Source organism: Psammomys obesus, unplaced genomic scaffold (genome assembly GCF_907164565.1).
Source record: "Psammomys obesus unplaced genomic scaffold, mPsaObe1.curated_primary_1811, whole genome shotgun sequence".
NCBI lineage: Eukaryota > Metazoa > Chordata > Mammalia > Rodentia > Muridae > Psammomys > Psammomys obesus.
The window spans coordinates 34,115,903-34,129,047 of NW_026596046.1; the positions used below are offsets into that span (position 1 = coordinate 34,115,903).

General features: G+C 53.9%; 1 protein-coding gene across 3 annotated transcripts in view; it reads left to right on the forward strand.

Annotated features, from left to right (window-relative positions):
• Positions 1–13,145, forward strand: part of Gdpd5 (glycerophosphodiester phosphodiesterase domain containing 5) — a 76,100-nt gene that overhangs the window by 51,692 nt on the left and 11,263 nt on the right. For all 3 annotated transcript variants that reach the window (XM_055623627.1, XM_055623629.1, XM_055623628.1), the window contains 6 exons: positions 1,962–2,065; positions 4,689–4,782; positions 5,412–5,471; positions 11,620–11,718; positions 11,907–12,000; positions 12,349–12,494. In XM_055623627.1, the coding sequence (XP_055479602.1) occupies positions 1,962–2,065; positions 4,689–4,782; positions 5,412–5,471; positions 11,620–11,718; positions 11,907–12,000; positions 12,349–12,494 (597 nt within the window). The remainder of the gene's footprint in view (positions 1–1,961; positions 2,066–4,688; positions 4,783–5,411; positions 5,472–11,619; positions 11,719–11,906; positions 12,001–12,348; positions 12,495–13,145) is intronic.

The window sequence follows — 13,145 nt, forward strand, 5'->3', positions numbered from 1 at the left end:
GCATGGTTAGGCCAAGCAGCCCGGCCCTGCACATGACTCTGAGTGGTGGCCACCACTCACCCCAACATGGGTCACCAACTTGAGTGACTCACCCTGGCATGAGGGCGTCAGTACATACCGAGTCGTGGCTTATCCGGGTTGGGAGCCTCTCCTGCGTGGTGGCAAGGGACCGTTCATATCAGCCCTGTTCTGTGAATGCTATTGCTGTTTGTCATTCGTAGAGAAGAAACAAGCACAGAGAGGTTGAGCAACCTGTCCAGGGATGCACAGCTTGTCAGGTGCACAGCTTGTAGGTGGGGATTTGAGATTCCCAGGCAGTCTGGCTCCAAACACAGCATTTAATTACTGATGTGGATAGAGGGATTCTGGGAAGCTAGGAATGTTTTTAACTCCCCCGACACTGTCTTTTCTAGTCATCAGTGCTAACAAGTCCCATGTCATCTAAGGGTCTCGAGTGTGAGTTTAGAGAGGAGCAGTGATACTGTGCATGCAGCTGAGTCCAGGAGGGCTTCCCAGAGGAGGTGGCATGTGACCCAACTCCATGGGTCCTCCGTGGGAAATGGGAAGTTGGAGTGGCCTGTGGTCCTTCCCAGTTGAGGGGATGAAGCTAGGGGTTAGGGGCCACACACAGAAGGAAGGGTGCCCTTGCTTGGCCAAGTGGTAGGGGGCCAAGAGGAAGCTTACCTGTTGGAACTCCTCATCTTTTTGCGAGGCTGGCCACCCTGTGCTGGAGGGGTGGAACAGAAATGGGGTTACTGGGGACTCAACACTCCAGGGGTGACTTACTTGAGTTCTCTACGTTGACCTCAGCAGCTTCGCAGGGCGTAGCAAGATGATCTGCCCCAGTTCGAGCTGCTGAGCTCAACAGAGGGGTGGAAGCTGAGAAACCTAGGGCTGGGCCAGCGGATGCGTCTGCAGGCTTCTGAGCCCAGGCCTCCCGGAAGCTGCACGGCTGGCACTGTGTCCAGCAGGAGTGAAAAGGGTGTAAACTTTCCCAGCTCAGCCCCCAAAGCCCCAGCACCTCAGGGAGAAAGAAGCAGTTGCTGCACTTTTACTGAGGAGCTCACTGGTCCTAACCTTCTGCTAACTAGCTGTGCTGCTAACTAGCCGTGCCACTAACCAGCTGTGTGACTGGCAAACTGGCTGGTCTGTCTGGGCTCCAGTGTTTCTGTCAGTGGCATGGGGTAGAGGTGGTAAGCAGCGTGTGAACACATGAGGATGGACTGAGGGGAGCAAGGGGCTAGAGGCTCTGCTGATTGTGCTCGCCTACAGTGCCCAAAGCCCCGAGTTCGATACCCAGCATCACCTTAAAAACCTCCTGGCTGGCCTGAGTCAGCTCAGTGGGAAAGAGCACACACTCCTCTTGCAGAGGACCTGAGTCTGATTCCTGGCTACAGCCACACACAGGAACATACACACGAACACACACACACACACACACACAAGTAAATAAGTCATAAAATAAACCTTAAAAAACAATGGAACCTGGGGGTACATGCCTGTAATCCCAGCACATGGGAGTTGGAGGGCAGGAGGACAGAAGTTCAAGGCCATTTCCAGCTACATAAAGAGTTCAAGGCTGGCCTGGGCTGCAGGAGACTGTGAGAGGCTTTCTTTGTTTTGGGGGAGCACACCAGGCAGATCACACCTTTTTGATTCCTGCTGGACAGACCCAACCGTGCAGCTTCCAGGAGCCTGGGCTCAGAAGCGAGCACCCTGGGCAGGCCCCCGGAGGCGGCAGAAAGGCCTTAGGCCGTGGCTCCCTGGTGGACCCCTATCCCTGCTCCTGGCTGTGCACTCCTTTGTAACGGGGCTCTGTGACATTGGACAGGTTGAGTCCTCTTGGAGCCTCAGCTTCTCACCAGCTCCTGGCAGTTGAGGCTGCAGGAAGGGAGACAGGGAGGTCCCCTGTCCCAGGAGAGCAGCCCGATGTGACACAGCCCTCTGCTCTGTTCTTGCAGTGGGAACGCCTGTGGTTCCTGCTGCTTGTCTGCACCTTCAGCCTCACGCTCACCTGGCTCTACTTCTGGTGGGAAGTCCACAATGACTACGATGAATTCAACTGGTGAGTGGGGGAGACCCCGGGGCCCAGCCTTTCCCCCAGCTCGGAGACCCCAGGGCTCAGCCTCTCCCCCAGTCCGGAGACCCCAGGATCCAGCCTCTCCCCCAGCTCGGAGACCCTGGGGCCCAGCCTCTCCCCCAGCTTGGCCCTGGGAGTTCTACCACCACCTCTCCTTTGTAAACAAGAGCTCCAGGCTCAGAGAGACCAAGGCCTGGGCAGAAGAGGCAGTCCCTAGCCTCAGGCTCCCTGGCTGGACTGGCACAGCGGGCACATGCCACTGTAATTCAGCTCTGCCTCCTTTAGGGGCATTTCTGGTCAGGACCCGCCCTCACCCCACCATTGTCAGCTTTTTATTGACAAGTAAAAGACATGGGCAGGGAGGAAGACCCTGTGAGCTTCTGAGAACTCTTCCACTGACAGATTTTTGGAAACCGAGGCCCAAGATCACACATTCAGTGTGGGGAGTGAGGTCAGGGGGCAAGCCTCCAGGTGCTCTGGGTTTCTTTCTCCCTCTGGGTCGGGGTGGGGGAAGGCCAAGGTTCCAGTGGAGGGAGCTCTGCCTCACAGCCGGGGAGCTCCTCAGACTCAGCTTTGAGTGGGCTGCAGTTCAAGGAAGGGTGCTGCTATGTTCTGTCAAGGTGACAATCGAGACAACCTGTCACACTCTGTGCAGCACCGGACTGGACCGCTGTCACTAATGAACACAGCAAAGGACACACTCATGCCTCCACCTGCCCTGTAGCCCAGCAAGATGAGCCGGGTCCACCCACGCTCTGGAGCTGGGCCCCGGTCTCTGTTAAATATCACAGGTCAATCATGTGTCACTGTAAGTGTCTAAAGCATGGGCGGTATTATGGATGCATGAGAATGTTGCCTGCTGCCCTTCAGCGTTAACTCCTACACAGCTACTGAACTCTATGAGCAAAGTGAGGTTCAGGGAGGGATGCTCACCCGTGATCATACAGCCAGTCAGTGCCAAGAACACATGCCAAGGGCAGTCTGAGGAAATAAGGGTGAAAGAGCCTTGAGAGGTCTCACAGGAAGTCGACGGTGCATCAGTGATGGAGATTCAACCCTCAATAGCTCCTGGGAGCTCTTGAGACTCAGCAGATGCTGAGTGTCTGTCCCGAGTGGGAGGCAGCCACAGTGGCCTGCCACCTGCTTCTTCAGCTCCAGAGCTGCAAAGGATGTAAGCAAGACCCAGGGCTCAGCACTGGATGGGGCTAGGCAAGGAGACTCTTACAGGGTCCAGAGTGTCCAGCCTTTTGACACTGAGACAACACTGTCATCTACAGAGTTCACACTAGAGAACACAGTGGGATTGCAAACAATCAAACAAAAACAGGCAAAGCAGCAAAACTCACGGCGACAAGCCGATGTGGCCCACAGGCTGCAGGTTGGACACACCTGGTAGGTTATTGTGTGTTTGTCCTGGAAGTGTCCCTACCCTATGTGGCCACACTTGAAGGCCAGTGGGACCAGAAGAGCTTTCAGGAATAGCTCCAGAGCCAATTCCCAGCTTTCTTTGGGCCTCAGTTTTCCAAATTGTACAAGAGGAACATTCCCTGTGATTTCTTTGAGTAGCAGGCCTTCTCACAGGCTCAGAGCAAGGCGCTGGGAAGGGACAGGGGAGGCAGATGCCCCATGGAGTCTCAATGATGTCTGCTCCCGGCTGCAGGCAGGGTGCCACTGAGTGTCCTGGCACTGGCTCAGCCTCTCTAGTACCCTGAGTGAGTTACTTCCCCCTTTGAGCCCCTCTTTCCCCACAAACACAAGGAGGCTCTGAGTGGGTCATCTTTCTGTGGAATAGCTAAGCTGTACCCCCCTAGATCCATAAGAAGTGTGCTTTCTCGGCCCTGTTACTCTGTCTATAGCTACCCAACCCAAGGAAACAGAAACGTACAAAGTTGTGCCCATTTTCTCATTTTTGTGTTAGTTTATAAAGCACTGCAAGCTATGAGGCTTCCATTAATGGGAAGCTGGCTAAATACGGCTCGTGAATGCAAGAAGACCTCATGCTGCTTAAAAGGAACATCACACTTCTCAGCATTTTTTGTACTGGTTTCAGTGAATGCTCTGTTAGGAAGAGTTTGTTATGTCCTTGTCCCTCCCTTCATTCCCTGAAGCCCTGGGTATGAAGGGCATTTTTTTATCCCCACCCTACAGGTGAGTGGACTGGCGGGCCCCGTCTTATCAGTTCTAAGGCTCTGTATTTTCTCATTTTGCCATTGAACTTGAGATGAATGGCACAGTCAAGGGTGTCTTGGAATCCCGTAATGCCCATCACCTCCACAAGCTCCTACAAGCCAACAAGAGGCAGAGTGGGGATTAGATCCCAGTGTGTTTGTCCCTCAGAGCTGTGCTGATCATGCCCATGTGATCCCCTGTCCACACATGTATAAAGGTGCAGGCCACTGGGAAGGAAGTCTAATGGCCTTCAGAACGGTGATTCTGAACTCTTCTGCTTCCTGCTTTCTGAGTGCCCGCTGGAAGTAGGCATGACTGATGGTAAAAGAAGCACTGATTACCAGTATGGGGTGGGAGGGCCTGCTGTGGTTCCCCAGCTGCAGCTGTGTGAGAGCTAACAGTACCCTGGTCTGACCTCTCTGACCTCTCTTCCCACTAGGTACCTCTACAACCGCATGGGCTACTGGAGTGACTGGTCCGTGCCCATCCTGGTGACCACAGCTGCTGCCTTCACCTACATTGCAGGCCTCCTGGTATGGGGAGGGGCTCCCTTGGGCTCCTGTAGGTCTGCTCCTAGGAGGGGGAGGCTTGGCCTCTGCTGCGCCTCTGGGGGACAGGGACATTGTTCTGCCCAGACCCTTGAATATTGCTTGGGAAGAGGAAGTCTCATTTAGCAGTCTCCTTCCGATGTATTTCCACCCCTCCCCCAGACCAGCAAGAGCCATTCTGGCTTTCAGCACCTGCTGCAGACACCATCCAGAAACTTCCTGGGCTGTCTACCCCCAGTGCCCTCCACACTGAGACACTCAGGTTGAGCCATTCTCCACTGGGGGCACCTTGGGGACAGGGCTCAGGTCTGTTTCAGAATCCTAGGGCCTGGATCTCCCAAAGAATGGATGCATTAAGTTGAGCAGTTTGCTTGCGGCTGAACCCAGGGACCTTTCATGGGGGAATTCCCAGAGCAGGAGGCCAGAGGCCTGGAGTAATCTGGAAGGAGGCCAGGCCTGGACAGGGCTGGGCCGGGCATTCCTGGTGCCTGTAGGGAGGGTGTGCTGCCTGCGTAGGGTCAGGCCAAGGGCATGAGTGTAGCGCAGGGTGTCTGGAGAGCTGGCAAGCTTTCCAGTCACACGTGGCTTAACCGGCCCCCTGGGCCCCTCTTCAGGTCCTGGCACTATGTCACATCGCTGTGGGGCAGCAAATGAACCTGCACTGGATACACAAGGTAATAGAAGGCGTCTCCGCTGGGGGAGGGGAAAGGAGGCCTGGAAGCAGACAGTAGCCTGGGTGGTCCCTCCCCTGGGTCACCTCTGTAACGGCTCTGCTCTTCCCCTGAACTCTTATGGTGCCAGGCACCATCCTGCCTGGTTTACACACATTCCCTTAACCCTTACATCCCCACAGTGTAGGCACAGCAGCCCTCCCACTTTGCTGGAGCAAAAAACAGTTAACAGGGGTTAGTCAGTGTGCCTGAGGTCTCACAGGGTGAGTGGGAGGCCTCAAGGTTCAGCCTTGCAGCCTTGCACTCAGCAGCACCAGCTGGGCCTCGGCTCCCACCTTCCCTGCTTTCTTCAGTGACTTCTGGTGATGGTGCCTGGGATGACCCGGACTGTCCTGTTCCTGATGACTTTCTGCCGCTGCCACTGGATAGTCACCTCAGCTTCTGCCGTGGGAGAGGGCATTCCCACCCCTAGCATGCCCACCTTTCCTCAGCTAAAAGCTCCTCACTCTGGCCCTCACTCGCTCGCTTTCTCTTTGAGCTCCTTTCCTGTTATTTGAATCCTCCCCATGTAGTCTGTCCCACAGGAGGGGCTTCTCCCCTGCCCCAGCAGCCTTCCTTTTCTCCTTCCCTTTCTCCCGGATGTATTTTAGAATGTCTGTGTTATCAATCTCTGTCAGCTCCTGATCACAACCCACTCGGATTTGGTGCTCCTTGAAGACTAAACTGGCACTGATTGCTTCCCTGCTGTCCCCAGTGTTCATTCTAGACTGGTCCAAAACCTCATCCGACTCTCCTCTCTCTCTCTCTCTCTCTCTCTCTCTCTCTCTCTCTCTCTCTCTCACACACACACACACACACAAACCTATGCTGAGTCTAGGTTGTTGGTGCCTACTGTGCTTGATCAGGGCGCTAGGACTGGGCCAGTCCTGGCCCAGATAGAGCCATCCCCTCCCGGGTGTGTGGAGTGGGGTGTGGAGGGAGTGTGGGGGTCATCTCTTTTCCCGGAGCATGGCTAGGAGGGGGCACACCGTTTAAGAAGGGGCAAAAATACCTGGAAACAAACAGGACCCATGAGGTAGGCCCAGATAGCAGGGCACAGAACAAGGAGAGAGGGCACAGATGAACTTGAGTTAGGCATGGTGAGCAGTGGGGGGCACCCTGGGAGCCAGGCCTAGGTGACCAGGTTCTTGCAGGGATGAAGAAAACAGCGGAACAGTCCCCGCTGCTGACTGTGCTGGGATCTGCTCAGGGACTTCCTCAGCCCTTCTGGGTAGCGCTTTCTTCTCTTAGCTACATAGCTGACACTTGAAAGAGGCTATCAGCTGGCACCCGGGCATGGGGTGGTCATACTGTGGTCCCCTCCCGGGGATGTGCCTGGCTCTCAGCAGGTCAGCTCACACGTGCTCCATCCTAAGGGAGAAGCCTGCAGGCCGACAGTGCCAGCCAGATGGGAAGCGTCCGTGCAGGGGGTCCCTCAGCTGACCTCCCTGCTACAGGCCCTTTCTCTTCACCCACTCCGTCCTGGGAGATCTCAGAGGCAGAAGGGCCTGGCAGACAGCGATGAGCCAAGCTGGATCTGTTTCCAAGCTGCACTGGCTTCCCAGGCCCTGGGTATTTGAGCAGCGCCCAGAAAGTCTACATATGTATTTAAGGAATCCTGGTTATTTCTGTCTGCTTGCTTTATCTTAATTCTTTTTTTTTTTTTTTTAATGTGACCAAAATTTTGGACATGAAAAACCATACTCAATGACAATTTCTCTACATACACTCCTTTTTATTTTAATTACCCGTGTGTGTGTGTGTGTGTGTGAGAGAGAGAGAGAGAGAGAGAGAATACCCCGGCACATATAGGAAGGTCAAGAGACCCCTTTTAGGAGTCAGTTTTTTACCACGTGGGTCCTGGAGACTCAAACTCAGATCATCAGGTTCGGCAACAAGCACCTTTCCCTGCTAAAGCCACCTCACTGGTCTCCCTTTAAGTTTATTTTTATGTTATGAGCACAGGTGTTCTGCCTGCCTTTATAGTAAGCATATCACATATATGCAATGCCTCCAGAGGCCAGGAGAGGGCATAAGATTCTCTGGAACGGGCGTGATGAACAGTTCTGAGCTGGAATGTGGGTGTTTCTTACCGACCCCGTCTTCTGCAAGGGTGGCAGGCTCTTGGCTGCTTAGCACCTCCTCAGCACCCTCCCTTTCTTTCTACACACACAGTCCACCTCACCTTTGCCCTCCTCCCAGAAAGGCCATGCCATTGACGCTGGCTCTTGTCACCCCTCCTTCCCTGGTTATCCACCCAGCTCCTGTTCACATCCAGTAGTTTCCAGTCCTCTTCTGGGGTGGGGTAGCTGTGATCCAGAGAAGAACATCGTGTATCTTCCCGCCTCTTTCGCTGATGTTAGGAGGCAGGGTCTCACTGTGTGGCCTCTCAGACCTCACTCTACAGGCCAGGCTGGCCTCGAACTCACAGAGATCCACCTGCCTCTGTTGGGATCAAAGGTGTGCACCACCACTATCAGCAGTTATTATGGAGCCCAGGCTCATCTCAAAGTGGTCATTCTCCTGTGTCAGCCTCCTGAGTGCATATGTTACAGATAAGGGCCACCATGTCCAACAAGAAGGTATACTTTCACAATCTTGACCTTTGAAAATGCCCTCTTTGCCACATGGCACCAACCCGTGCTCCCTAGGCAGCGCGTGGCCATGCCAACAGGATCCATCTCACCCTTGGGTGCGAGCTGATTCCTTGGCAAAGGCCTGTCTGAGAGGACAGAGGCTCCTGCCAGTACTCCCAACCCGTGACTCCCCTCTGCCCCGAGAGACCCCAGTCACTCGGGCTTTATCGTCCTGCCTTCTGTCCTTTCGCTTCGGGGTGTGCTTATTAATCTTGGGAGCTCTTTGTAGGTTTGGGAAGTTGGCCCTTTGGCTGATGAACTGCAGATAAGTTGTTTGTCCTTCACTTTTTGACTTTGTTTATTGTATTTGTACCACAGGATATTTTTTGTTTTTTGGTTTTTTTTTTTTTAATCCTTAAAAAATACTTGAATCTGGCTGGGCATGGTGGCACGCTCCTTTAATCCCAGCACTCAGGAGGCAGAGGCAGGACCTCTGAGGCTAGCTTGGTTTACAAAATGAGTTCCAGGACAGCCAAGGATACACAGAGAAACCCTGTCTTGAAGAAAAATAAAACACAAGAAACAAACAACTCTTGAATCTATCATCTCTTTTTATGGCCCTTGGATTTTGGACCAGACTTAGAAGGGTCCTTCCCACTCCAAGATAATATGAAGTTTTTCTATTATGTCACTTGGTAATCATAGAGCATTGCTTTTTTGACATTTAAACGTTCAGTAATCTTTTGGAAGTTATTTTGGGGCCTGATGTGATCTTCCCAAGCTTGCTGGAGATGCTTCCTAGTGTCCCCAGCTGGCTCCTCAGAACGGCTCCCCACCCCCACCCCGTGTCAGAGATGCTGTTATACTCCTTTAATGCATTCAGATCTCTTTGTGCACTTGGCTTTCATTTATTCCTCTGGTCTTATGCCAGGGTCATATTGCTTTGAAGATGACAGTTTTATGGGACATTTTAATCCAGGTCTGTGTTTAGAGTCCCTGGTTCCCCTGAGTCCTGAGGAGGGGAGGGCAGAAAGGCTTCAGAATGGGCAGGGAGGTGCGTACTGTGGCCCAGGGCTCTGTGTGGGGTCCCCGGGAGAAGTCTAGGGGCCTGGGAAGCAAGAGAAACTGAAGCATTTCGGGAAGCTGCTTTATGGAAAACAGGAGGCCCCTCTGTGAGATGACCTTTGTGCCCAGCCACCACCCAGAGCCATCTCAGATGCCTCTTCTGAGGGACATGGTCATAGCTTCCACCCCTTATCCCTAGGCAGTGCACCCTGAGCATGCTGGCCTGCCCCCGATCTCTGGATCTCTGGGTCTAATTCCCTTATTCCGGGGGCCGCAGCTGTGGTCCAAGGCTTGTGCCCAGGAGGGCTTTATCAGCCACACTGGCTGAAGCCCAGAGAGACCCCAGACTCTGCCTGGCCACAGGAGGTGTGGCTGAGCTGGGCTGGGGCCTGCTGACCGCCATGGGTGCCTGAGTGGTGCTGACTGAATTCAGGCCCTTATCCAGCAGCTGGTGCAGCTTCTGTCCTTCCAGCTGCACTCTAGAAAGGCACGTTTGCCAGGGAAGTGGTTGTGCATGCCTTTAATCCCAGCGCTTGGGAGGCAGAGAAGGAAGGAAGGAAGGAAGGAAGGAAGGAAGGAAGGAAGGAAGGAAGGAAGGCAGGCACATTTGAGAACTTCCTGTATGCCAGACACAAATGCTGTTTGTCATTAGCAGCATTGACTGGATGCTGACTGTATGTGATGGGCACTTTCCCAGTGTTTCATTTGCTCTTCTCTGTTACCCCTTTCAGGTACAATTATTCAAAATGGCGGCACTCACGTCTAACACTCTTTTCCTTTAGTGGCAGCCACCATGCAAAGCACCTTGCTTGCTTGTTCTCATTTATGTCTCAAACCCCTCCTTGGGAAGCAAGTTATCATCACCCTTATACCCCAGCTCAGAGAAGGTCCCTGAAAGTATGACCCTCTTCCAATGCAACAGAGCCAGGATTTGAACCAGGAGTGTGACTTAGGTGCGGGAACCCCAGGCCCAAGGACCATCTGCCAAAAGGCCAACCAATCTACAAGGCTGGATTCCAGCATTTCCTGGGTCTCAGCACACAGCAAGACTCTGATGAGTGAATGAATGAGTGAGCGGATTCCTCCATTGCCATCACGAGTCACAGCCTGGAAGGACAGGGATATAGACGCTGAGCTCAGGTCTACCCCAGGCCTCCAGCTAGATACTTCCCAGTTAGGTTTGGGAGGGGTCAGAGTGTAGCAAGCCTGTGGCTGAAGGACACCCTGGGGAAGAGTCCCTCCCTAGCCTTTCAAGGATGCCACTGAGCATGATGGGTACCCAGCAGCAACTGTAAAACTGTGATGAAATTTTAATTGTATTAGGATTATGGGGAATCGGTTTTATTGCAAGGACTTCCGCTGGCGGCCTCCTAGTGTAATAAAATGTCTTCAGGAATGGCTCTTCAGAGGCTCCTCCCTACCCACCACAGTCTCACACCACCGCAGGCAAGCCTTTGCAAGTGAGGAAGGAGCCAGGACTGTGAAGAATTCTAGGGCTCCGGAGAGGACTGAGGCAGGGAGCCCAGCTTACTCTTCCTTACTTTGGGGTTTCAGGTGCCTGTCACCACAGATCTCTTTCCTGTTAGCTGCCCTGATGCTCACTGCAGCTGTGCCGCACACTTCCTGTGGAACATTTCAGAAGCCTGGCTGGGGATGTGGCCCGGTTGGTAGTGTCTACCTAGCATGCACAGCCCCTGAGTTCAGTCCCCAGCATGGCATAAATTGGGCACCATGGTGCAGGCCTGTAATCTTAGGACCAAGTAGGTGAATCAGGAGGGTCAGGAGTTCAAGGCTACATAAGACCTGTCTCAAGAAAAAAAAACAAAAAACAAAAAATGAACAGCCAGATGCAGGAGACCCAGCTAGCCAGTTTAACAGACAGCACCATGAGGAGAACCCTGCCTCAGGGGCTGCTCTTGCTAGAGCCCCCCCTCAAGTAAGCCCAGTCCCCTCCCACTGCACAGCTCACAGGCCCTTGCCCTAGTAGAGGCCTGGTGCCAGAGAGGCCCCTTGTTTTCCAGTCTCTTCTCCTCTTTTCTCAGTCTTCCTTTCTCTTTCACCAAGTCTCCTCCCCCTGGGATCTGCCTGCCTCTATCGCTGGCTGTCCTCTCACTTTTCCCGCTGCCTTCTGTCCATCCCAGGCTCTCTCCTTCCCTCCTCTTCCCTGCTCTGTCTCCTCCTCCTCCTCCTCCTCCTCCTCCTCCTCCTCCTCCTCCTCCGTTTGTTAATTTTGTTTTTTTCAAGACAGGGCTAGGGCTTTGTGTAGCCCTAGCTGTCCTGAAGTTCTCTCTGTAGACCAGGCTAGCTTCGAACTCACAGAGATCCACCTGCCTCTGCCTCCCAATTGCTGGGACTAAAGGCGTGCGCCATCACCACCCAGCCTGTGTGCACTTCTGCTTTCTTTCTCCTCCTCCTTTCTCAAATACAGGTTGTCCTCACCCCTGGCCTGACTCTGGTGCTTCCCTCTCCAGATGGGGCTGGTGGTGATCCTGGCTTCCACGGTGGTGGCCATGTCAGCAGTGGCCCAGCTCTGGGAAGATGAATGGGAGGTGCTGCTGATCTCCCTGCAGGTGAGTGAGGTGGGCTAGGGACAGGGACAGTGCTCCCCCAGGACCTTACAACAGGCAATACCTTTTTCACTCCTGTTCCTCCATACCAAGATGCAGAGAGGAGCAGGGAGGGCCTCATAGCAGGATTCCCAGTGTCCTCAGCCGGCAAATGGAGACAGGACTGCCTGTCTGCCTCTCCTCACACACAGGGCACAGCACCATTCCTGCACATAGGGGCCCTGGTGGCCGTCACCGCCCTCTCCTGGATCGTAGCAGGACAATTCGCCCGTGCAGAACGGTCCTGTGAGTATCCCCTAGAGAGGGCCCACCCGCCTGACCTCCGCCAACGCCAAGGCCAGCTTAGACTGCTCCCACTGGGACTCTATCTGAGGGGCCTGGGCGTGAGGCCCTGGGGCTGGCTGCAGGTGGTTCATAGAAAGGCTATGAAAGGTTCTGGGTTCCTGCTCTCCCAGTCCCTCTGTCTGTGTGTCCGTGTGTGTGTCAGCTGTTGGGAGGTTCACCTCCTGCCGGAGCTAAGGCCCCTCCTTAGGACACCAAGTTCTGGTTCCAGCCTGGCCAGCTAGGCCTGGTTGGGCCTGGTGAGGGCTGCACAGGTGACTGACCGGATGTTCCTACTGCCTGTGCCCGCAGCCTCTCAGGTCCCCGTTCTTTGTACCTTCTTCGCTGTGGTCTTCACCCTCTACCTGATACCTCTCACCATCTCCTCTCCCTGCATCATGGAGAAAAAGGACCTGGGCCCCAAACCTGCCCTTATCGGCCACCGAGGGGCCCCCATGGTGAGTGCCCCCCCGAGGGTGGAACAGAGTAACAGCCAATGCAGGGGAGGGGGAGCCCGTGGGAAATGCATGTGATATCTGTGGCTAGGAAACGTATATCCAGCACAGAAGGACTTGTTTTGATTTGATCTGCTTGTTTGAGACAAGCTTCATTTAAACCACCACCACCTCCCTGCCTCTGCCTCCTGAGTTGCTGGGATTACAGGCGCGGGCCACCGTGCCCAGAACATAAGGACTTAAAAACAAACAGCAGCTAGAGAGATGGCTCTGCAGGGAAAAGCACTCATCAGGAAAGCCTGGAATACTGAGTTCAACCCACAGAACCCCTCTGAAGCTAAAGGAGAGGACTGTCCTAGGAGTTCTACATGTACGCTGAATCACGAGTGTGCGTGCACACGCATACACTGACACGTACATGATGATAGTAATTGATAACACCAAATTAACAATTTTTTAAAGTATTTCTTTTCACTTTTATGTGTATGGTTGTTTTGCCTGGCACCGTGGAGGCCAGAAAAGGGCCTCAGATTCCCCGGGACTGGATGGAATTAAAGACAGTTGTGAGCATGCTGGGAATTCAAACCCAGGCCTTCTGGAAGAGCAGCCGGGTATTAACTTCAGAGCCATCTCTCCAGCCCCCAACTTAACAAT